The sequence below is a fragment of the Diabrotica virgifera genome, chromosome 2 (assembly GCF_917563875.1).
Source record: "Diabrotica virgifera virgifera chromosome 2, PGI_DIABVI_V3a".
Classification (NCBI taxonomy): Eukaryota; Metazoa; Arthropoda; class Insecta; order Coleoptera; family Chrysomelidae; genus Diabrotica; species Diabrotica virgifera.
The window spans coordinates 143,499,247-143,525,431 of record NC_065444.1 but is presented as its reverse complement, the minus strand read 5'-3'; the positions used below and the strand labels follow the sequence as shown (position 1 = coordinate 143,525,431).

The 26,185-nt window shown below is 34.8% G+C and overlaps 2 protein-coding genes across 2 annotated transcripts in view; both read left to right on the top strand.

Moving 5' to 3' along the window:
* The window catches only part of LOC114345109 (uncharacterized), a 495,244-nt gene that overhangs the window by 25,811 nt on the left and 443,248 nt on the right, over positions 1-26,185 (top strand). The window lies entirely within an intron of this gene.
* LOC126880266 (eukaryotic translation initiation factor 3 subunit C-like) lies at positions 6,745-8,035 on the top strand. Its single transcript, XM_050644043.1, has one exon. The coding sequence runs from the start codon at positions 7,257-7,259 to the stop codon at positions 8,007-8,009; it is 753 nt and encodes a 250-aa protein (XP_050500000.1). The 5' UTR covers positions 6,745-7,256; the 3' UTR covers positions 8,010-8,035.

Genomic DNA, 26,185 nt, shown 5'->3' with positions numbered 1-26,185 from the left:
AGCTGATTGCAGTTTCGAAAAAGGTAGAATACAGCATCACGACAGAAGCAGATACGAGAGCTATACGAGCTAGTTTTCAAAGGAGAACATTACTGAAAGCCAGGACGAGGTTTTGATCGCAGCCAAGGATAGTAGGAAGCGGGTCTTGTGTGAAGACATTCTCAGTTCACCAGAAAAAGGTCAGTCTCATTTGTTTGGACATGAATGTATGGGTTTTTCGTATTAAATACCACATTATAAATTGAAGAACATAATAAATAATATCAGAAAAGCTTCATCAAACTTAAATAGAATTGTTGCTAATAAATCCTAATAGTTAAATGTTAATAAAAACTTTCAATTGGAAACCAAAAGGAAATAAGATTCCCATTTGTAAATGTTATGTTTAAGAAAAATAAGATCTAGCAAATATTAAGCAGTGATTGCCATTTAAATAAAATAAACAATATTTTGATTATAATTGTAACCCATATATGTGTATTATTTTACTCTTTTCTTCCCTATCCCGATTAGGAACCATTGAGAAATACTTAGAAGCCACGAGAGTAAGTAATTAATTTTATAATTCGCCCTGAGATTGAAAACATATTGATATGTGATCTGGAAAATTAATTAGATTATTATTAATACATTGATTAAATTAAATGACATATATAGTATTTTTACTACAAAAACGTTATTACGTAGGTCAAAATTTTTGACGTAAGAGAACTGTCAAAACATTGGAATGTGACTTTTCATTATTGCTATGTTTATTATAAACACGGCAATAATGAAAAGTCACATTCTAATGTTTTGACAGTTCTCTTACGTCAAAAATTTTGACCTACGTAATAACGTTTTTGTAGTAAAAATACTATAAGAATATTATCTCATATCAATAATAAAGATCACATCAATATATACTCGTATATATCTATTGATGCACTTTAAGTTGTGACTTCCGGTATACAGATGATGCTGTCCGGCCTCCACCTTTTCTACTAAAGATTTTTTTTTTAAATTGTATATTTGATAAGAGGGGGGTGCTACGATAGATCTACATATTGAGGGGAAAGGATTTACCATAATAAATGTTGTATATATATAGGTATATACGGAAGCGGACATAATACGTTGTGGCTTCTGTATATAGGGTAGTTCAAGTGGCGTTGTCACTTCCAGCGATGTTGTCATGTTTTTGGAAGTCACAACGTCTCTTCTGCCAAATTTACCTCGTACTTTGAGTGTGATCTGTTATCTTAGAGTCTCACACTTGGCAGTGGAATTCATTGGTATCTAGCGTTCCAATAAGAATGTCTTCATTTTAAAGTGCCTATCCGTTTCGGATGTTGGCGATCATCATGTCTATCTTGACTGTTTACCGCAGCGCGGGAGAGTTCAGTGGTAGTCATGTTATACCACGTTCGTAAATTTTACCACTTTTACCACGTCCTCTTGTACCACTTACCTTCCCTTGAAAAATCCGTTGGAGAAGGCGGTAACGTTCGTGATTTCTCATTACATGTCATTTTCGGATTGGAAATCGAAATTGGTTAATTGGCTTAATTGGTTAATTGGTTAAACGGCTTAATTCTATATATAAAATATCATTAATATTATATAGTTTAACTGTAATAAAAATTGTTACAATAAATAAAACTATGCATTAGTCAATTACAGCTACTGATGAACATAATTCTGACCCCGGAGATGTACAGAAAAATTAATTTATTAAACACAACACTAAGTGATAACAAACACACTGAATAAAATAATTATAAGATTAGCAGAAGAAAAACAAGGTTTTAGGTCGGGAAGATCATGTACCTACCGACGCTATATTTATAATTAGGCAGATTCAAGAGAAATCAGTAGAATACAACAAACCGGCATACTTATGTTTCGTCGATTTTAAAAAGGAATTTGACAGAGTCAAATTAAAAGACGTTATCCATTTATTGTACGCAAGAGAGGTACCTCCAGGAATAATTAAAACGATCGAAAATATCTATCAGAACAACACGATCAGAGTAAAAGTATATGAAGAACTAACTGACCCAATTGAAGCTGGCAATGGGATAAGACAGGGAGAGTCCCTGTCTTGTTCTCTATAGTTCAATCTGATCATGGATGAAATAATAAAAAAAAGTAAGAACAAAAGAAGGATACCAAATGAGAGAAAAACAACTTAAAATAATCTGTTATGCAGACGACGCAATACTAATCTCTCAAAGTGAAGATGATTTACAACGTATGCTGCACCAATTTAATATAACCGTTAGAAAATTTAACATGTTGATTTCCCCCAAAAAGACTATATGCATGGTTATAACAACAAATCTAGCTGTAAATTAGAGCTGGACGGTCAGATAATAGCACAAGTCATAGAGTTTAAATATCTAGGCATCACACTATCTAGCTCTAGCTACGGAAAGCTCGAAACCGAAGTACAAGCTCAGGTGAATAAAGTAAACAGAGCCGCAGGCTGCCTAAATGACACAATATGGAGAAATAAAAAATATCGGAAAAGAAATGGAAGGCAGAATTTACAAAAGAGTCCTCAGACTAATAATGACATACGCGACAGAAACAACCTGATACAGAAAGGACAAAAATAATGCTAAAAACAGCAGAGATGAAAACACTTCGAAAAATCGATGGTAAGACACTATGTGATAGAACCAGACGTGCAGATATACGTATACGACAGAGATGCAAGGTGGACAACATTAATAACTGGGTGAAAAACAGAAGAGCATAATGGTGGAATGACCACATAAGCCGAATGACAATAAACAGAGTAGTAAGGACGGCGAAAGACGGTTCCCCAATAGGAAGGCGATCAGTGGGAAGACCACGAAAACGATGGAATGATAACTTACTGGAGTCACATTGAAAAACAAACAGAGTTATGTCTACACAAAAGGATGAAGACGAAGAATAAATGAATATAATGAATAAAATGATACTAGGTAATAGTAATTTTAAAAAATATTTTTAGTGATTTTATTTTAACTCCAGGTTATTATTGGAGTTGGAGTGTACTAGCGACATTTTAAATTTAATAATATAATATTGAATAATAATAGTACATTGTTTACCGGGTAGGAAAAGCTTAACATTCCTGGACGACTGTGAAGATTGCTAAGTCGAGGCGCAAGCCGAGACTTAGCAACACAGAGTCCAGGAATGTGGCTTTTCCTACGAGGTAAACATACTATTTTTCCGCAAATCGTTTAAAATTCGACAGATATTGATTGATTTAAAAAAAACGCGATAATTTTATTCCCAAATAAATGGTGCTTTGAAATTCCTAATAAAATTACTTGGGTTACTATGGAAACGTATTGAGGTTGAATTGTCAAACTTGACGCTTATAAATAGAACACTAACAACTGTACGGAAATATCATTTCCTTACAGTAAGGAAATGACATTTCCTTACAGTAAGGAAGTCCTGACTTTTTCTTCAAGAAATTTTGACAGGAATGTCAAAATTTCCTGGCGATTTGCGGAAAAATATTATGAACAATATAAAGGTAGATACACTCCGGCCAAGAAAATCGAGCTTAGTAACAAATACAAAAACAAAATGTTGCAAATCCTATAAGTGCAAAAAACGCTTAGGGAGTTTGTCAATGATCCAAAGTCAGTGTCAGTGTCAGTTTTTGTTAACAGTGATCAAAAAAAAATTTTACGGCGCAAAAATAGCAACTGTAACAATTTGTTTAAAAAATTTTTAGAATTTTTTTAGGTGCTTATTTTCCGAGCTCTGTTAATATGATGTATTTCTGCACAAGTTTAAAGCAAAAAGCTTTTAATAATTAGATACAATTATTCTATTATAGAGTGAACTATCTCTTGGATGGACTTGGATGTTTCAATTTTTTTGTGTGTTTTTATACTTTTACTTACTTCCGAAGTAACAATCACTAAAATTGACTTTTCAGCCTAGGTCCAAAATACATATACGCGATTTTCGGCAATTTCGTGAAAGGAAAATATTTACCTAAATTTATTTTTTAATAAGGTTTTTAAAAAATAATTTAGATTATTTAATGGACACTTTGAATTTTGTACATGTATAATATACTAATTATAGAGATAATATATTTAATTTAACGCTAACTATGAAAGTAAAGCAGATCTGCTATTACTCATATTTAAATAACAGCTGCACAAAATACTACGACCGCCAATCTATAACAATTAAATGTCTGGCGTCTGGGAATGTTTACACAGTGTTGCCAAATAACGGAAGTCACAACGAGCGGTGAGGTATACGGAAGTTCCTACGCGTTGTGTATATCACATGTATTCTCGTACGGGAGCGACACTAGCGCTGATGATATACCGTCGTACTAAAATCTGATCTTATGAGTATATTAGATGCGATGTGACTTCTAGTGAAATTTTTGATATAAGCCTTCTAATACCATCTAGTAGCCAAATTCGTAAAAATTTAGGCAAAAAGTTGTGACTTCCGAAATCGGAAGTCGTAACGGTATATATGAAGTGACAACATATTACGAGTATCTACTTTGGAAGTCACATGGATACATGTATATATATATATATATATATATATATATTATATGTTATATATATATATATATATATATATATATATATATATTATATGTTATATATATATATATATATATATATATATATATATATATATATATATATATATCAAACAGATGAAATAGAGAATGTGGAAAAATCCCCTTACGAACAATTCACACATCCACCATTTCGGGCTGGGAAAAATTTTTCGAATAGAATCAAAGATCCAAACACCAGTTCTTAGAAATGTGTTTCGCCCTATATTATATATATATATATATATATATATATATATATATATATATATATATATATATATATATATATATATATATATATATATATATATATATATATATATATATAATCAGGAGCCACTTATACCATCTAATAGTGTGTGGCAGTCAGTATACCATTACTGGTATACAAATTTTCGCCATTCTTTTTTGTTTCTTGCCATTCTTCTTGCTTCATTCCAAGTGGTTCCTCTTCTTACCAGCAGTTCCCCAACTGTTTTGTCCCAGGTCTTTTTAGGTCTTCCTCTCTTTGCCTTCTTCCATGTTTTGGCTTCCCATACTCTTCTAACCTGTCGTTGTTCTTCCATACGTTGCAGATGTCCCCACCAACTTAGCTGTTTCTGTTCGATAAATGAGATCAAGGGTTGGATGTTTAGCTCTTCACGTATTACATTATTTCTAATTTTGTCTCTTCTCGTGACTCCTCTCACCCTTCTCAAGTATTTCATTTCGGTAGCCTGTAATTTACTTTTCTGTCTATTTGTTAATACCCACGATTCGCAACCGAAAGTGAGGATTGGTCTGAATATCGTTTTGTATACATTCATCTTGGTTCTCCGTGAAATTTCTCTTTTTCCTATTAAACCCCTGTTCATTAGATAGTATGTTTTCGTAGCTTTTTCTATTCTTGAGTTGACTTCCATTTCGTCATCTCCTGAATCCTCTATCTTAGTGCCCAAATACTCAAACATGTCGACTTGTTCTAATTTTCTTCCCTCAATTGAAATGCTCATTTTTTGATTGTCCCCTATCCTCATTACTTTGGTTTTCTCTTTATTTAAAATCATTCCATATTTTTTTAGTGCTTCATTCCAGATTTCCATATTACTTTGGAGGTCTTGTTCACTTTCTGCAACTACCATCACATCATCCGCGAATGCTCCTTCGGAAATCCTCACCATTTGTAAATTTTTGTACCCTACTTTTAATTTCTTCGCTTTGTTTGAACAGGCTCTGATGATTTCGTCCATAAATATATTGAATAATAGTGGGCTCAGCCCTCCTCCTTGCTTCAGTCCTTCACTGGTTACAAAGATATCCGAGATGTGGTTCCTCCAAATGACACTATTCTTCTTGTTCTTATATAAGCTCTTAATCACATTCAATGTTTTGTCCTCTACACCTTTTTTCTTCAGTATTTCCCACAATTTATCCCTCTTCACCTTATCAAAAGCTTTCTCCAAATCTATAAATGCCAGTGACGCTGTCTGGTTTTGTCGGTTAACTTTTTCTATTATTTGCTTCAGTGTGAATACATGGTCCTGGGTGCTTCTTCCTTTACGGAATCCACTTTGCACTTCATGTAGTGAACTTTCAATTTTCTTGTACAGTCGCCTCTCGATTATTTTTTCGAAGGTTTTCATGGACGTGCATAGTAAAGAAATTCCTCTATAATTACTGCAACATTTCTTGTCTCCTTTCTTATATATGGGTAAAATCAGCGCCATTTCCCAATCTTTTGGAATTATCTCTGTCTTCCATATTTCATTAAAAATCTTCAAGAGTACTTCATTACCTTTATCACCCATGTGCTTCAGCATTTCGTTCGTTATTCTATCAAACCCAGGCGCTTTTCCTTTTTTTAGCCATTTAATAGCATCTTCTAACTCTTCTAATTTTATTTCATCTGTTTCTCTCTGTTGTAATGTTAAGATGACATCTGGCAACAGTGTCTATGGACGGTTGTTAGCGGTCACTGGGCATGGCATCGCCCTTGGACGGAAGGGGGGATCATTGATGTTCCATGTAGAACAATAACAATGTTTATAACAATGCTTATTTAATAAAGTTCTTTATTAACAATCTGGTAATCTCTGATTACTACATGGTGTCAGGTGTGGGGTTCGAACCCACGCTCCCTCTCGGGAACCAGAGCTTAAATCTGGGAGTAAATCTGGAAAGGAGTAACGTATCTTCCGAACTATGTAGGATATATTTACGAAAAATCGAGCATTTGTATTACAAATTCGATCCTAGAGTATTACAGCAAAAAGCTGATCCTCTCGTAGTACCCAAAGACGAGATGAACTCCGTGCAAGAAATGGAGAAACTATGCAAATTTATCTACGCAAAAGATAGTACTGACAGATTGAGAACTAGAGCTATTTTGTCCCATATATATCATCACGCTCTGCATGACAACTGGTTCCAAGCAAGGGATTTGGTATTGATGTCACATCTACAAGAAACGATTCAGCATTCTGATCCCAGCACACAAATTTTGTATAACCGGACAATGGCGCATTTGGGATTGTGTGCATTTAGACACGCTAACATTAAGGATGCCCATAACTGTTTAGTTGATTTGATGATGACTGGAAAACCAAAGGAGTTACTGGCACAAGGTTTGCTTCCATAAAGACAACACGAACGCAGCAAAGAACAGGAGAAAATCGAGATACAGCGTCAAATGCCCTTCCACATGCACATCAATCTCGAACTCTTAGAATGTGTGTATTTAGTCTCCGCCATGTTGATCGAAATCCCGTATATGGCTGCGCATGAATTCGACGCCAGACGCAGGATGATTTCTAAGACCTTCTATCAGCAGTTGCGTTCTTCCGAACGTCAAAGCTTAGTGGGACCTCCGGAAAGCATGCGAGAGCACGTCGTCGCGGCGGCTAAAGCAATGAGGAACGGCAATTGGGCGGCATGCAACACTTTTATCATTAACGACAAGATGAATGCCAAAGTGTGGGATCTATTTTACCAAGCCGACCAAGTTAGATCCATGTTGACGAAATTGATAAAAGAAGAGTCTTTGAGGACGTATTTGTTTACCTACTCCCACGTTTACGATTCAATTTCGATGGCCACTTTGGCGGAAATGTTCCAGTTGGGCAAACCCGTCGTGCATTCTATTATTTCTAAGATGATCATTAACGAAGAATTGATGGCATCTTTAGACGACCCGACTCAAACTGTTGTAATGCACAGAAGCGAACCATCCCTTCTACAATCTTTGGCTTTGCAACTGGCGGATAAAATCAACAATTTCGTCGATTCCAACGAAAGAATATTGGAATCCAAACAAGGAAACTTCTTCCTAAGGGGAGCAAACCAGGGCAATTTCCGAGGAGATAGGCAGAACTACCGCGGAAATAACCAAAACTGGGATAGGCAACGTCGAGACAGGGATAGAAAGGAAAAAGATAATTATTAATAAACATAGATCTTTTGGTATTCTATATTTGGTAAAAAAAAAATGGTATTCTTTATTTAGGTTTAAAAGTAATAGTCCCAAAAAGCTTAAGAAGGGAAATGCTAGACATCATACACACTGGCCATTATGGCATTAACAAAACTAAAAATATAATACTTAATTTAAGTGCAATAGTCCTTCAGATAGGCAGGTTTTCTAATAGTTCGTCCAAACTTATTTGTAGGAGGAGATCCTGTTTCATTATTGCTAGGTTGAACAGTCTTAGTAATATTATTGTGAATGTTACTAACAGGCAAACTTGGCCTGGGTATACCTTCTAAAAGAGGAACATCACACTTAGGATTAACTACAACACTCTCTGTTGTAGTATGTTTCCTACTTCCTCTTCCACTGTATCTATATGCGTTGCTTCCAGAAGTTCTTGGAAGTACTCTTTCCATCTGCTCATTATTTCTTTGTTTTCGGTTAACACTTTTCCTTCTGAATCTCTAATATATGTATCTGTTTCTTTTGTATCCTGCCTGAACGATTTAAGGATTTTATAAAACAGCTTTTGATTTTCTTTGCTATTTTGTTCCATTTTCTCTCCAAATTCTGCCCAACTTACTTTTTTTGCCTCTACAACTAGTTCCTTTGCTTTTTTCCTTTGTTTCTTGTACTCTTCGTAACTAGTTTCGTTCCTATTGGCCAAGTATTTTTTCCAAGCGGTTTTCTTATTTTTAATACCATTTTTCACATTATCTGTCCACCAAGATGTTTGTTTCTTGTTTTTGACGGTTCTACAGGTTCCACAAGCTTCCTTTGCCGCTTCTAAGATTGCTTCCTTGTATATAACCCAGGAATGCTCTACATTTTTATGTCTTCTTTCTATGGAAGTAGTCCCTAATTTTTGTTCGACTAATTCTTTGAATGTGTTAGCTACTCGTTTGTCATTTAGTTTGTAACTTCTTATTGTTTCGCATTCAGTTTTTTGCATACTCTTATTCTTTTTCTCTGCTTTTCTTTCAATTACATCTCTTATTTTAGATATTACCATAAAATGATCACTACCAATCTCTGGCCCCCTTCCAACTTTTGTGTCTAAAACATTTTTCATATTTTCTCTATCTACTATGACATAATCGATTACTGATTTCTCGTTTCTTGTTGGTACCTCTCTTGTATAAGTATGTATCTCTTTATGTTTGAACCAGGAGTTTGTTACGATCATATTATTTATTGTGCAGAAGTCTAAAAGCTTTATTCCATTGCTGTTGCACGCTTTTTCTCCGTGTGGTCCTAGTATCTCCTTATACCTTGGGTTCGCACAGCCTACTCTAGTATTAAAATCGCCTAGGAGATATACCATCCCTCTCGCTCCTTCTCTGGTTTGTGTTAGCTGTTCCCAATACTTTTCTTTGTTCACAATTCTCTCATCTTCGTTTGGTCCATAAGTAACAATAAATGTATTAATCCTGTTGTCTCCGTTCCTTATTTCAACTGACATGATTCTCTCCGATATTGCTTCCCATTCATATATGTTTTCTGCTATTTTCTTGTGAATGATACATCCAACACCAGCAGCTGCCCTGTTGTTCTCTTGTACTCCGCTATATAATAATATGTGTTCGTTGTCTAATGTTTTGCACCCTTTTCCCTTTTTCTTTGTTTCTGTTATCCCTAGTACTGCCATATTTGCTTTTTCGAATTCTATTTCCAATTCCTTTTCCTTACCATTAATACCTCTAACGTTCCATGTCCCTAGTTTCCAAACTATTTCATTTTTTACCATTGATATGCTTAAATTTTCCTTTTCTTTCAATTGTACCTTATTCTGGTTATTTATCTTATTTCTTTTCCCTTTCCATTGCCTGGTCGTCGTCGTGTTTCCTTCCTTTTGTACCTCTAGTTTTTTGAAAAAACTTTCTTTTTCATTTCTACTATGTCATTTGTTTCATTATTCCATTTGAAAGTCTTCCCATTGATTGTAATTTTCTGGTACCCAATCTTTACGTTTTTGTTTAAACGCCTTTCTTCATTTGCTTTTTCTGTAAGTAGTTTTTGCACTTTCCTTTCTTGTTTTGTTAGATCATGTTTTATGTAAACAGGGCTACCTGAAATTTCTTTTAATTTGTATTTGTTTCGCATTATTTCGGTCTTCTTTTCGTAGTTTGCTATTTCTGCGATGCACATACTTTCGTTTATCTTCGTTACCTTAGTGATGTTTGATTCGATTTTTAAAGTATCCTTGATAAAAGTTTTAATTACCTCTTTTTGCTTTTCTTTATTCTCTTCCATTTTAAGTCCGCTTATCACTATGTTATTTCTCTTGCTGTTTTTCTCTAGTTGTTCCATCGTTTCATTAGCTTTTTCTAAACTCATTACTCTCTTATTTAGTTCTTGAATTTCTTTCTTAATTGTTTTATTTTCTTCTTTGAGTATTCCTATCATTTCCCGGTATTCACTGAAAAGCTCTCGCATTTCTTTGATATTCTCTTTAAAGCCTGCCATGATTTCTGTCAAATACTCTTTAATTTCCTCCATTGCTAATTTGTTGTGGATATAGTAAATAATTTGCTATGGAAAAATATATAAGATAATGTATACTTTTTATTATTATTATTAACCGGTGTCACCACGTTAAGAGCTCACCCCGGACTCTCTCCGCGGAGGGTTTACTCCTCTTGGTTGCACTATAAATATCTTAATCTATTTTCACCCTATCTATCTTAGAATATCTATCCTAATCTTACCTTTTCTGTAGTTGGTATTTTTTTTCTTAGTGTATCTATTCACTCCACTTTTAATGTTCACTATTTACCACCATGTTTTAGTTTTTAAACACTTTAAATTAAATTTTAAATTCTCTTAGTATTAGTAAATAAATAAATTCGAAAACCTAATTACCGATATTTAGTTTTTATCCGTTATAGCGTGATAAGGCTCGATCAACGAGTTTGTTATCGCCGCTAAACAGACAACCTTCTTCACTGCTAGCCAAGACTCAACTCCATTATATGTTATATGAGAAAATATTAACCTTGAACTAGCTTAAGTTCGCTGACTTCAGATTTCATCATCCCATTCCCATAGAAACCGCTGAGCACGCAGTAGATGAACTTTGTACGAACCGTTGGCCAATATTCATGGGAACAGCGATTCAGCACTTCATACCAAACCTATAAATTGCCATTTTCAGATGCCGGGACCACTCTTAGCTGCAACTTCGACCATTCCAGTTATTGTAGTAATTTTAAATTAATTTATTTTGTACTATTGTTTGAATATTTAATGTGTAACAAATAAAGTTCTTTTTTAAAAAGTCATTTACGTGATTAGTGATCTAACAATTGGCGCAGTCAGTAGGATCCGTTTAACGTTGCTAGAACACGTGTATACTCACTGGCAGCGGCGGATTCTCATCCCTTAACGGAACAAAGAATCTACGGAAGTCCTCACTCCTGTGAACTACGGAAGGAACACCTAGTGAAGCCCCTGGTAGCCGATCAGAGAGAACAAGTCGACCCTTAAAGAAGAAAGAATCTCCGAAAAACCTCACTCCTGTGATCTACGGAAGGAACACCTAGTGAAGCCCCTGGTAGCTGAGCAGAGAGAACAAGGCATCCTGATGTTCTTCTTTATGTAAGTGGATTTTGAATCGTCTCGTTAATAATTTTGTTATAATAATTTACAAAACTGACTATACTGCAAGTCAATTAATTAAAATACAAAAAAATACAAATTGATTATCTAATATTTGAAAGTATTAGTATTGACATTTTTCTTTATACTATTTTATACTGATATTTTATTGACATATTTTTATTACTTGGTATATTTCTGACATATTTTACCGACAAATTTTTACTTGCTATATTTTTGGTATATTTTCTCTTGAAATATTTTTATTTGATATATTTGATACATTTTTATTGATATATTATTTGATATTTTTATATTGATACATTTTTTTTGTCTCTATATAACATTTTTAATTTTTATTGATACATTTTTGCCCTTTATATACCACCACATTTTTTATCTCCCTTAAATACAGATATTTTATATTTCTCCGTACTTCTATTTTACATATCCCGCAAAATGCCCGAGACACGTTCTCAAACTCAACAAGAAATCGAACTATATAAACTGTCTGAAATATTTTCCATTAGCCCAGAATTTGAAGGCGATCCGATTTCTCTTTCAACATTTTAAGATGCGTGCGACTGTGCTATTAAGATGGCCACAGGCGATCAGCGCGTTCTATTAACGCATATCACATAAAAAATAAACTCAAAAGTAAAGCTGCAGGGCTTATTAATTCTAGAAAACCACTTTCTTATAAAGAAATAAAACAATTACTAAATCCTCATTTCGGAGACAGTAGAGATCTGACCTCCTTAATACAAGACTTACAATGTCTCACGCCTCGATCCAAGTAGCAGATTTATCCGCAGAACAAAAAACCGCCCAATGTGACTTAATCGATATCACGGTCCTAAACACACTTTTAACCGGTTTACAACCTCGTCTAGGACAAATTATTAAGGCTAGTAATCCAAAAGATCTCATTGAAGCAAGCAATCGTATCCGACGCGAACTTCAATTGTCATATTTTGAAGAACAAAAATCTAATTCTAACGCTCGGTTTCATAATCAGTTAATGTGGACTTTAAATTTTAAGTTGGTACCGTTATCAATGCAATTCATATGGGTAAATGCCAACGTTAAAGTGAACTTTAGTTAATCTTCACTTTAAGTTGATTATGAAACCGGGCGTAAATCAACTATTCCTAAATCCTCTCAACCAATGAGAAGACCCTCGTCTCAATTTACAAAATGCACATTTTGTGGCCGCATTGGTCATCATAATACTGAATGCCGCTCTTCCCGTTTCATACAACCAAATCAATCTTTTTCTAGGTCAAACGGTTATCAGAACCAATATAAGTAATTGTACTGCAACAGTTCGGCGTATTTTCCCGTGTTAAATCCCATAAGAAATCGCTAAGGTCCATTCTGGTCATTTTTGTCTCGTTTTACGGTAGAGGCGCCAAGACTCGTCATATCGTGACGTGTGAGGTATCGTAGGAAGGGGAGGGGGTAAGGAATAAGTTAACACAAAAAAGAGGACGGCAGAACGGTACTACAGCATATCTCCGTTATTGATCGTAACGTGTGAGGTATCGTAGGAAAGGAGAGGGGGTAAGGAATAAGTTACATAAAAAAGATGACGGCCAAAACGGTATTACAGCATATCACCGTTATTGATCGTGACGTGTGAGGTATCATAGGAAAGTGGAGGGGTAAGGAATAAGCTAACACAAAAAGAGGACGGCCATAACGGCACTACAGCAAATCTCCGTTATTGATCAGATCGTGATGTGCATCGAGGGATAGCGAATATGGTGAGAAAACAATCATCGGGACATTACCAAAAGGAGTATTGTATCATGGAATTACAATAGCTGCATTGTCAGAGGAACATTGGGAATGTAGACTTATCATATAAGACAAAATAGAATCATTAGGATATTATATCCAAACCACCGAACATACATGGCATGCTCTCACTCTCATCTTCCGTTCTTTGTCCAATCCATCTAGCATCTATAAGACATCATAAAAAGACTCTCTCTCTCTCTCTCTCTCTCTCTCTCTCTCTCTCTCTCTCTCTCTCTCTCTCTCTCTCTCGAAACAATTCATAAAAGATACAGGTGTTTATGAAATCAAAATAGCAGCGTGTGAGGTAATACTAGAAATAGAATACGACGAACGTATTATAATCTTCTATACATGAATCTCCTTCCAATCATACACCTGTTTCTTACAAGGAACATTCTTAAGACCAAACCAACAAACATCCACCGTCTTCTCTGATTCCCTAGATCTCCTTCCAATCATACACCTGTTCCTAGAGACATGACATATAACATTCTTAAGATCAAACCAACAAACATATAAAATATAATATTCTCTGATTTCCTGGATCTCCCTCCATTCATACACTTGCTATTTACAAAGATTGTAAGTTGCATACTTTATTTTATCTACGACAAGTCGGGTAATATTATGTAGGTAGGTATCTCAGGTAAAAAAATGGGATTATATGTTTATTAGAAAAACCGTTCAACAATATAACATAGCACAAACAATTGTTTATAGATATGATACATATGTTGACATAGAAAAAGTATTTAATATAGTGAAAATAAGTTGTATTATTGAAATAGAAAAATACATGTACTGTATTTTACCTATAACCATAAACAAATTTAGACTACATAGACTGAAAAAAGGTTAGCAAGGACAGTCAAGCAGTAAGTAATGGTTGATATGTAAACGTTAATAAAATAATGTTAGTATATAAGCTATGGAATGTGTGTAAAGCGATGAAGAAAAATAATGTAAGCATGAAATAAATGAAAGGTAGTCATTTCGGTCGAACATAAATTTGTTGAAAAACAAAAATATGTTCTTAACAGCAGCCACCAACGGGAAGGTACGACTACATAGACCGCCAGGTTAGTAGGGATGATGGTTAGTAGGAATGATTTTTTATATTATATGATAATATATTTAATAATAGCAATATACTTAATTTACTACGATCAACTCTTTACTTGGTTTAGTAGACATCTTTTTATTGATCTGTTGGACATCTTTTATGTATTAATGTTAAAACACCGATACTTCGGTATTAATTCATTCGTTACTATGTTCTATAGTATTCAAAATTAATCATTGGGGGGAAAATAACTCTAGGTTATCTAATCTTAAAACTAGGGATTTTTCCGACTCCTGTATTATGATAGGATATCGAAGACTTAAAACTAAATCGGGGAAAGGAGACCATTAAGTTATCGATTGTTTTAACTTGGAGGCTACACGAGCAACGGCTCTGGAGTTAACCAGAACGGCTCATTAATTTGCCAGTGGTCCATAACAGATATCTTTTTGGTGGTCATAACTAAACATCTTTTTTAGGGACATACTTAATAATTATACTAAATTTAGAGATAATATATACAAAAGTATGAGTTACTAGAATCATCATATGATATAAAAACGAGGAGTGCGGGAAAGGTTGAGGAATGTAGTAAAAAGGGTCTGTTGCAGATATCATCATGTTAGTTGTAATAAATAAAGTTATAAAAAATTACAATATTCAATCATCTAAATAATCTTAGTCACGTAAAAACGATTAGTGATAGGGTGATAAGAGGAATATAATAAAAAAATTGTACATTTGTAATAAATAAAGTTTTAAGACCAACTTCAATCAGCATCCATCTTAAAGTCAATAAAATCATCAATGATAAATGATGAAATAAGTTTATTCAAATCTTTGTGTTAAATCTAATCAACATCCATCTCAAGAGTATCAATTAAATAGTGCCCAAAGGGAAGCGTATCATAAGAACCCCGAATGTGATGTCTTTTATCATCATTGGGGCTTAGCGCAATCTTGCTTTGAGTTATAGAATAAACTTGATGTTTATCAGAGCGTATAAGATTTTGTGAGGTGACCTTTGCTGTAAAGGTATCTAAACACTCAACGTAGTCCTCAAAAGTAATTTTAGTATTTACTACAGATTTCTTTACCCCCTTTGCCTTCTTTGTCACACCACAATTTCGTATAATATTATCAACTTCATCATACTCATACTCTTGTTCTTTCAACTTCCCCCTCAGCTTTTTAATGTCAGCATCTGTGGTAGCTGCTTTTGTCGTGTATAATTTCGATCGGAGTCCTATGTAGTCGGTCATAATGCAGCCATTATTCTCATCTTTCATTATGCCCAATACCTTCTTATTAACCAGAGGGATGCCGTAAATGTTATCTTTAGGATAGTCTGAGGTATCAAAATATTTATAACAATCATGTATCATTGCTTCATACGGGTCTTTTTCCCGTATCTCCACGATCACACTATCAGTATCGGTATAGCAGGTCGAAAAGTTTTCTCCGAACCTGCTAGCTAAGTAGCCATATTGGAAATCATATATAGTCGTTTTCGCCAAGTCTAAAATACTCATTCCAACATAAATCGGTTTAACTAACCATATTTCCGCTCTATGCATCTCAACAGCAATCAAATTTTCATTAAAGATAGTAGCGTTTTTAAACAGGGGGCTACTTATTCTAGCTTCAGCTCCATAACGACCCTCCCACTCTGTCAACAATTTAATATCAACGCGCCTGCGCACACCCTCTAAAGTCTTACCAAACACTGCATTGTTCATAAGCTTAAACAGATTCTTTTCAAACTCATTTTTTGCTGCCTTCCGGAGATTTGTATTCAAGTCGATGTATGACTTTAACCAAGGAGACTGCTTAAATTTCAAGACTCGATGAATCTTTTTTAGTATTAATCCATGAGCTAGCGCTTGCTTCAAGGCTCTGTAATGAATTACATATCTTTCTTTATCATGAAGGGTAGCCATTAATTTTGTCAGCTCTCGCGGACGTTTAGGAGGTTTCATAGTTTTCGGGTTCAAGGATTGGGGACAGAATGGGATGTCTTTATGATGATCATGGAGATGTTGAGGGTACTCCAGATCGACCTCGAGAATGCACCCTTCAGAAGAATCGTCCGGAATACTAAGAACGTCGATGTTAGTATCAGACCACTCGAAACCTCCATATGGAAGATATTGGGACATTGCCCACCCATATTGATTATTGACATCGAAATACATTAGATAGGAGTCGGGCTTCGAAGGGTCGTAAGATGCCATGTACTTGTTATTAGCATGAACACGACGTTTCGAGCAAACTTGACTCAAACCACCACGAATGCCTCGCTCCACAAACAAATGCATATCTGGATCAGTTAAAAGTTCAAGTTCCTGTTTTGTATACTTAAGCATCGCATCCCACGTGAATCCAGGCAGAGTAAAGTAATGAGCGGGATCAAGATTATATGTTTCGAGACAACTGGAGCGGAACCGTTCGAAAACGTCGGCAAGAAGAAGAATATCGGTTTTCATGTAGAGATCGACGTAATCTCCGAGAGAAGAACAAGAGAATGAGGACCAGACTTGGAGGGCGCGATGATAATGGCGGCGAGGACAAGGTTTATCCTCAAGTTTATTATAAAAAAACTCGATAGGCGGCAGACATGTTTCAATAAAACGATCGAAAGAATCAATATAATCATAAGGCATGATACCTTTCACAGTAAGAAGATTGAACTGCTCCTCGGGAAGGAAAACATATTGAGAGCGGAGATTAGGATATTCGGTTAAATAAGAAGAGAGCTTATCGAGAGAAGACGCCATAAATCGAAAACTATCGATGAAACGAAATTTAATTCGAGCATCATTAATGTGTTTAGTGAAAGAAATATATTTTTCCTTAGTAATAGGAAGAAGATCTACAGGACCTTTGATGTGAGTAGCAATATCATTAATAATGAAATGCGCGTCATATCCACTGAGGTTATGAAATATCACAGGGATAGTGTGAGCATCTTTGTAATTAATATTACAGCCTTCATGAGCTGCAAATCGATAATTATTTTCAGGGATCAGGTGATTATGGTCTCGCATTTTCTTATCACTGGGGGAGAAGCACTGCTCGCAAATATGACAATGAGTGGCTGCTTGAAAATCACTCTCTTGCTGAAATGTCATATTAATATCAAACGGACACATAAACACCGTAGAAACATCCTCAGCAAGCTGATTTAGTTCATCTGCGAACCATTTCATGCAATCTTTTCCACGATATGATTTGTAAAATGACAGAGAATCATCATAGGAACATTTAAAGTAATACCCAACGGCAGCAGGTATATGTTTTTGATAGGTAGTCTTTTCAGCACTATGTTCCAGAACGCTTTCAAGATCTGCGTATACCGCGAAGGGGGCTTTTAGTTTATTCCTGAAGTTCTTAAATTTTAACATTTTTTGGCTTTCTTCAGGCATTTTAATGGCTGTTTCATTTATTCTTTCACAATCGTTGATGTGAGCTTCTAGCTGTGTAGACGATAAAAATGGTTGTAAACACCTATCACAGAGAACATCTGATCGCCCTTTGCAGCATGTCTTATGAACATTCAACTTTTCTTGCGATCGAAAGTAATGGAGGCAGCCATCACAGAAATATTTTGTTCCATCTTCATTGCTAAGCTGCTTGGAAAGGAGGCGAGATAGATTTTTTATCCAAACGTAATGATATTTAAGGGGACCTTGCTCGTCATATTTATTTTGTATCAAAAGCAGATTCACATGTTTATCCTTCTTGTTTTTTGTTAGGAAGGTCGGGAGAGTCGTATAGTTCTTCTTCTCCTTTTTCAAAATGTATACATTGATCGATATATTATTCTGCTTTTCAAAATTAGGAATCTGTTTGGGGGTCATTGGCCACTGAATACCTTTAAGTTTCAGCACTTGGGAGTAGTGTGGGTAAGATGACATTAAAGCGGAGTTATTCCGACAAGGATATAATGCCGATATGACAGCCCATGCAAAGCATGCCTCATCATCATTCTTAACATTAATGCATGCCTGTTGTCTTTTTATCTGAGCGGGAAGATCAATGTATGAGGAACCAAGCTGTGGTGTAAATTTGTTTATATTAACCCCCAGGTTAACAACCGCTTTTAGTGCCCAGCCACTATCTCTCTCTTGGAATTCTTCCAAGTCTCTGTTGATGGGTTCCACTACTTTTTTCTCGAACCATTCATCAAGATTGGTGTCTCTATAAATGGCTGAGTTTGAAGTAGTGAAGTACTTTGTTTCATTTATCATCTTTTCACCTTGAGCAATCTCGAACTCTCCTCCAAATGCTATGTTAACTTTCACTGCAGCGTTATTTTTTAAGACATTCTGGATTCGTCGCTTGAACAGAGCTTTGCAATCAACCAGGAAACTACCTGGGTCCTTGTGTTTAAGGTTCGAAATGACTCCAGTCTGAATTCTTCTGAAATGACTTCACTCAAGAAGATTTTTAAATTTATAGCAAATTCTAGAAATAACAGGTCTTCACCTGATTTAACAGGGATATTACACCACCGAACCACCCCCCATAAAAATTTCAAAAATATCACTAAATCTCTATTTATCAAAAAAATAAACGATTTTGTTCTCATATACAGAACGCCGATAATGCAAGTGCTAACATTTGTTATACATAAAAACTTTAATTATGAAACCGATCCAAACATTCTAGTAACTATATGTCTAGTAATTTGAAAATATTAAACAGATTATATACTTAGATAAAATGAGTAGTGAGTATTTGTATGACCAAAGATGTGGAATATTAATTAGGTGAACATCCGTTGTCTAGGGTGAATATTAATTAGTTTCTGGCAGTCTCGACTAGCAAAATACGGAAGATCATCTGGTGGTGTGTTGATAGTGTAGAAGAGGGGGTATACAAATACACACTACTCATTTTATCTAAGTATATAATCTGTTTAATATTTTCAAATTACTAGACATATAGTTACTAGAATGTTTGGATCGGTTTCATAATTAAAGTTTTTATGTATAACAAATGTTAGCACTTGCATTATCGGCGTTCTGTATATGAGAACAAAATCGTTTATTTTTTTGATAAATAGAGATTTAGTGATATTTTTGAAATTTTTATGGGGGGTGGTTCGGTGGTGTAATATCCCTGTTAAATCAGGTGAAGACCTGTTATTTCTAGAATTTGCTATAAATTTAAAAATCTTCTTGAGTGAAGTTAGATGGTTGTTTAGAAAATATTAAATTAAGTAATCCGGGAGCAGTCCTAAATTCTGTTGTTTCTAGATAAATTTTTTCATCTTTAAAAGATATTTTATATTATCTCATATTCTACTACTGAAGTTCTCGAGTTATAGTAAGGGTCATATGCTTATCAATATCTATTACATGTTGCTAATATTTTTGAAAATATGGTTCATTTTGGCTCATTTTTAATTTTATTGAGCTGTTGGACTTGTGCAATATTATAAACTGAAACTTGTCTATGTTTTCCTTATAAATACGGTTAATTCTATAGACGAAACACGATGGGGTAGGGACAAAAGTGGTATGAGAGATCATTTTATGTAATTTTTTTTATTAATTATCTAAATCGATATTATTTATTAACAATTATAATCAATATTAATACTAACCTAAAAGGGTGTATAGTAATTTACATTAATTAGATGAATAATGTTTCATACTAATAGAGGTATTTTTAAATTATTCAAATTTCAACCTTTCTCACGTACAAGCATACTTGTCTATAATATCTTTTAGTGTAGATATGGAAGGCAATAAGTTAGCTCACGTCACGTTGCCTTAGAGAAAATTTATTGAATATTGTACTATTTTAGGTAACATGTTTAAACATGTGGTCTAAAGTTATTTCGTATATAAAACTTTTATTATATAAAAAACATTTATTGATGTAAATCTAACAATATTTTATCTCTATAGTAATATATAATCTCTGCTAAAGCAATACTTAAAATACTAAAATTGTATGAAATTTTAATTTGCACTAGCTCCAACAAATCTATAGAAGAGGAACAGGATGTTGCTTTTATTATATTGGCAATGTTATAATAATACACCCTAAAATTAAGTCAACATAAAAGTCTCACTCTTTGCTGGATAATACTTTTGTGAATAAACAAAATTTCTTTGATCTCGAATCAACTCAATGTATACACCATGTTTTATAATGGAAATAAACTTTGTATTTTTACGTTCGAATAGATAAATAATTGTTGAAAACTCTTCACACAGGTATTCTATCGGATCATTTTCTTAGTATTTCCTCGGATTCAGAGGTTCTTGGAAACATATATTAATAATTTTGTTTTGAATAATATTCAAAAATTCCACCCATTCACATGAATTATATGATATTTTCTCTAGTTTTCGAGATGATTTATCAGATATAATGATAGCTGGTGTAAACGACCGTGTCAACTTCAATGCCACTTCAATGATTTTTGTTTATACATATAAGTTTTGTGACGAATGTGCATTAAGAACTGTTTCGTTCTATATAAAATGTCATATAATATAATATATTACTCAAATTATGGATTTTTCTTAATCATATTTTATTGCCTGCAAACCATCATATGACATATCCCTGGCTGGACGTAAACCAAGAAGGTCATCTGTCATTAAAAAATGAAAGAAAATGACGTGAGACAGAAAACATTAGAGGTGAAAAGAAGAAGCATTGATTTGTGTCAGACGATATGATTCAGAAAACGATTGAAGTGCCAGAAGGAAAGAGGAAGAACATCATAGTGTCTTTTGATGCAACGCTATGTCAATTTTTTTGATTACAGCCAATATATTACAAGAAGTGATAAACGGAGAGAGGAAAAGTGTCTTTCCCCTGGAGACTACTATCCGAACTAGTGTTTTGTATTCCTTTTACTGTTTTCTCTCACATACTTTATATATTATGTTATATAATATAAGCTTATATATTCATTACACTTTACTATCTATGCGGAGATATGTTATGTGATCCATCAGCTATTCCATCAATCGTTGGATAAAAGCCTACCTTGGGTGTGTTTATTCATATTATCTGTTTGCTGTCTTTTTATGTCCATTCGCGTGATATCATTAGTCCATCTTGTTTGAGGTCTGCCTTTGCTTCTTTTTTATTTGGCCTTGGACGCCATTAAAGAACTCGCTTCGTCCAAAAGTTGTCTTCCATTGTTTCTATGTCTGCCCAGTTCCATTTTAGCGTGATACGTTGTTATGTGATACGTTTTTATGTGATATGTTTTTCTAAATTAATTTATGGTTGTAGATAAAATATTGTAAGGCATTTCTTTATTTCATCTATACTACATATTATACTACGTTAAATGCCTTTTCTATGTTAACATATACATCATATCAGCACATCAAACAGTTTTTGTGTTATGCTAAATTGTTAAAACAATTTTTATTCCATGAATGCAAATTTGATGGTATTATTTTGAATTATTGATTGTGTTAGTGGTCAAAGTGGTGGGGGTAATGTGGATTTTAAAATGTTTACATCTGAAATTTTTAATTTATACATATTCTATTTGAAGGGAAAAATGTAACCAAGTTCAATAAATATGTTAAATACAGCACTTTTACATTGATTCTTATGAGAAAACAAGCACAAATCTACTCATTTCAGGGGCCTTTTGAGTATAACATATCACCATTCAGTTTTCCGTCCGACCAATGTTTACTAAATACTTGACGCAGCTTGTATTTTCTCATTCTGTTTCAGATCTTCATTCAGTGCTTTGGTAAATCATTTAGACGTGTGCTCTGGTGAATTTTAAATCGTTCAGACGTGCTCTGGTGAGAGGTATAATTTGAAAATTTTTAATATAAATTTTTTAATTTCTTATTCAAATTTTAATATTATAAATATTATCGAGTTTTAAATTCGAAAGATTTTTGAAATTTATCTTTATTTTAATCTAACTTGGTTCATATTAATTTCTTTTGAATTTTGACATTTTTAAAATGGTAATTATTGCAATGATTAAATTTATAGCATCCATCTTAGGTTTAATTCAAAACAATTATAATGATGAAAAGTTAAGAAAAGGGTTGGTAGAGTGTAGGAAAGCGATTAAAATGATTCATAATAGAATGAGGTTTGCAAAGACGATTGGCGAGAAGCAGCACCTCGAAGCCCAAATGAGGCAGGTGAAAACGTTGAGTAAGCAACTGAAGGTTGAACAAAAGAAGGGGGCGGGACTAAAAACTCGACCGGAGACTGCAAAGCGTAGGGTACATTGGGAAGACTCTGTATCTACATTTAATTCAAGAATTCAGACTGGAGTCATTTCGAACCTTAAACACAAGGACCCAGGTAGTTTCCTGGTTGATTGCAAAGCTCTGTTCAAGCGACGAATCCAGAATGTCTTAAAAAATAACGCTGCAGTGAAAGTTAACATAGCATTTGGAGGAGAGTTCGAGATTGCTCAAGGTGAAAAGATGATAAATGAAACAAAGTACTTCACTACTTCAAACTCAGCCATTTATAGAGACACCAATCTTGATGAATGGTTCGAGAAAAAAGTAGTGGAACCCATCAACAGAGACTTGGAAGAATTCCAAGAGAGAGATAGTGGCTGGGCACTAAAAGCGGTTGTTAACCTGGGGGTTAATATAAACAAATTTACACCACAGCTTGGTTCCTCATACATTGATCTTCCCGCTCAGATAAAAAGACAACAGGCATGCATTAATGTTAAGAATGATGATGAGGCATGCTTTGCATGGGCTGTCATATCGGCATTATATCCTTGTCAGAATAACTCCGCTTTAATGTCATCTTACCCACACTACTCCCAAGTGCTGAAACTTAAAGGTATTCAGTGGCCAATGACCCCCAAACAGATTCCTAATTTTGAAAAGCAGAATAATATATCGATCAATGTATACATTTTGAAAAAGGAGAAGAAGAACTATACGACTCTCCCGACCTTCCTAACAAAAAACAAGAAGGATAAACATGTGAATCTGCTTTTGATACAAAATAAATATGACGAGCAAGGTCCCCTTAAATATCATTACGTTTGGATAAAAAATCTATCTCGCCTCCTTTCCAAGCAGCTTAGCAATGAAGATGGAACAAAATATTTCTGTGATGGCTGCCTCCATTACTTTCGATCGCAAGAAAAGTTGAATGTTCATAAGACATGCTGCAAAGGGCGATCAGATGTTCTCTGTGATAGGTGTTTACAACCATTTTTATCGTCTACACAGCTAGAAGCTCACATCAACGATTGTGAAAGAATAAATGAAACAGCCATTAAAATGCCTGAAGAAAGCCAAAAAATGTTAAAATTTAAGAACTTCAGGAATAAACTAAAAGCCCCCTTCGCGGTATACGCAGATCTTGAAAGCGTTCTGGAACATAGTGCTGAAAAGACTACCTATCAAAAACATATACCTGCTGCCGTTGGGTATTACTTTAAATGTTCCTATGATGATTCTCTGTCATTTTACAAATCATATCGTGGAAAAGATTGCATGAAATGGTTCGCAGATGAACTAAATCAGCTTGCTGAGGATGTTTCTACGGTGTTTATGTGTCCGTTTGATATTAATATGACATTTCAGCAAGAGAGTGATTTTCAAGCAGCCACTCATTGTCATATTTGCGAGCAGTGCTTCTCCCCCAGTGATAAGAAAATGCGAGACCATAATCACCTGATCCCTGAAAATAATTATCGATTTGCAGCTCATGAAGGCTGTAATATTAATTACAAAGATGCTCACACTATCCCTGTGATATTTCATAACCTCAGTGGATATGACGCGCATTTCATTATTAATGATATTGCTACTCACATCAAAGGTCCTGTAGATCTTCTTCCTATTACTAAGGAAAAATATATTTCTTTCACTAAACACATTAATGATGCTCGAATTAAATTTCGTTTCATCGATAGTTTTCGATTTATGGCGTCTTCTCTCGATAAGCTCTCTTCTTATTTAACCGAATATCCTAATCTCCGCTCTCAATATGTTTTCCTTCCCGAGGAGCAGTTCAATCTTCTTACTGTGAAAGGTATCATGCCTTATGATTATATTGATTCTTTCGATCGTTTTATTGAAACATGTCTGCCGCCTATCGAGTTTTTTTATAATAAACTTGAGGATAAACCTTGTCCTCGCCGCCATTATCATCGCGCCCTCCAAGTCTGGTCCTCATTCTCTTGTTCTTCTCTCGGAGATTACGTCGATCTCTACATGAAAACCGATATTCTTCTTCTTGCCGACGTTTTCGAACGGTTCCGCTCCAGTTGTCTCGAAACATATAATCTTGATCCCGCTCATTACTTTACTCTGCCTGGATTCACGTGGGATGCGATGCTTAAGTATACAAAACAGGAACTTGAACTTTTAACTGATCCAGATATGCATTTGTTTGTGGAGCGAGGCATTCGTGGTGGTTTGAGTCAAGTTTGCTCGAAACGTCGTGTTCATGCTAATAACAAGTACATGGCATCTTACGACCCTTCGAAGCCCGACTCCTATCTAATGTATTTCGATGTCAATAATCAATATGGGTGGGCAATGTCCCAATATCTTCCATATGGAGGTTTCGAGTGGTCTGATACTAACATCGACGTTCTTAGTATTCCGGACGATTCTTCTGAAGGGTGCATTCTCGAGGTCGATCTGGAGTACCCTCAACATCTCCATGATCATCATAAAGACATCCCATTCTGTCCCCAATCCTTGAACCCGAAAACTATGAAACCTCCTAAACGTCCGCGAGAGCTGACAAAATTAATGGCTACCCTTCATGATAAAGAAAGATATGTAATTCATTACAGAGCCTTGAAGCAAGCGCTAGCTCATGGATTAATACTAAAAAAGATTCATCGAGTCTTGAAATTTAAGCAGTCTCCTTGGTTAAAGTCATACATCGACTTGAATACAAATCTCCGGAAGGCAGCAAAAAATGAGTTTGAAAAGAATCTGTTTAAGCTTATGAACAATGCAGTGTTTGGTAAGACTTTAGAGGGTGTGCGCAGGCGCGTTGATATTAAATTGTTGACAGAGTGGGAGGGTCGTTATGGAGCTGAAGCTAGAATAAGTAGCCCCCTGTTTAAAAACGCTACTATCTTTAATGAAAATTTGATTGCTGTTGAGATGCATAGAGCGGAAATATGGTTAGTTAAACCGATTTATGTTGGAATGAGTATTTTAGACTTGGCGAAAACGACTATATATGATTTCCAATATGGCTACTTAGCTAGCAGGTTCGGAGAAAACTTTTCGACCTGCTATACCGATACTGATAGTGTGATCGTGGAGATACGGGAAAAAGACCCGTATGAAGCAATGATACATGATTGTTATAAATATTTTGATACCTCAGACTATCCTAAAGATAACATTTACGGCATCCCTCTGGTTAATAAGAAGGTATTGGGCATAATGAAAGATGAGAATAATGGCTGCATTATGACCGACTACATAGGACTCCGATCGAAATTATACACGACAAAAGCAGCTACCACAGATGCTGACATTAAAAAGCTGAGGGGGAAGTTGAAAGAACAAGAGTATGAGTATGATGAAGTTGATAATATTATACGAAATTGTGGTGTGACAAAGAAGGCAAAGGGGGTAAAGAAATCTGTAGTAAATACTAAAATTACTTTTGAGGACTACGTTGAGTGTTTAGATACCTTTACAGCAAAGGTCACCTCACAAAATCT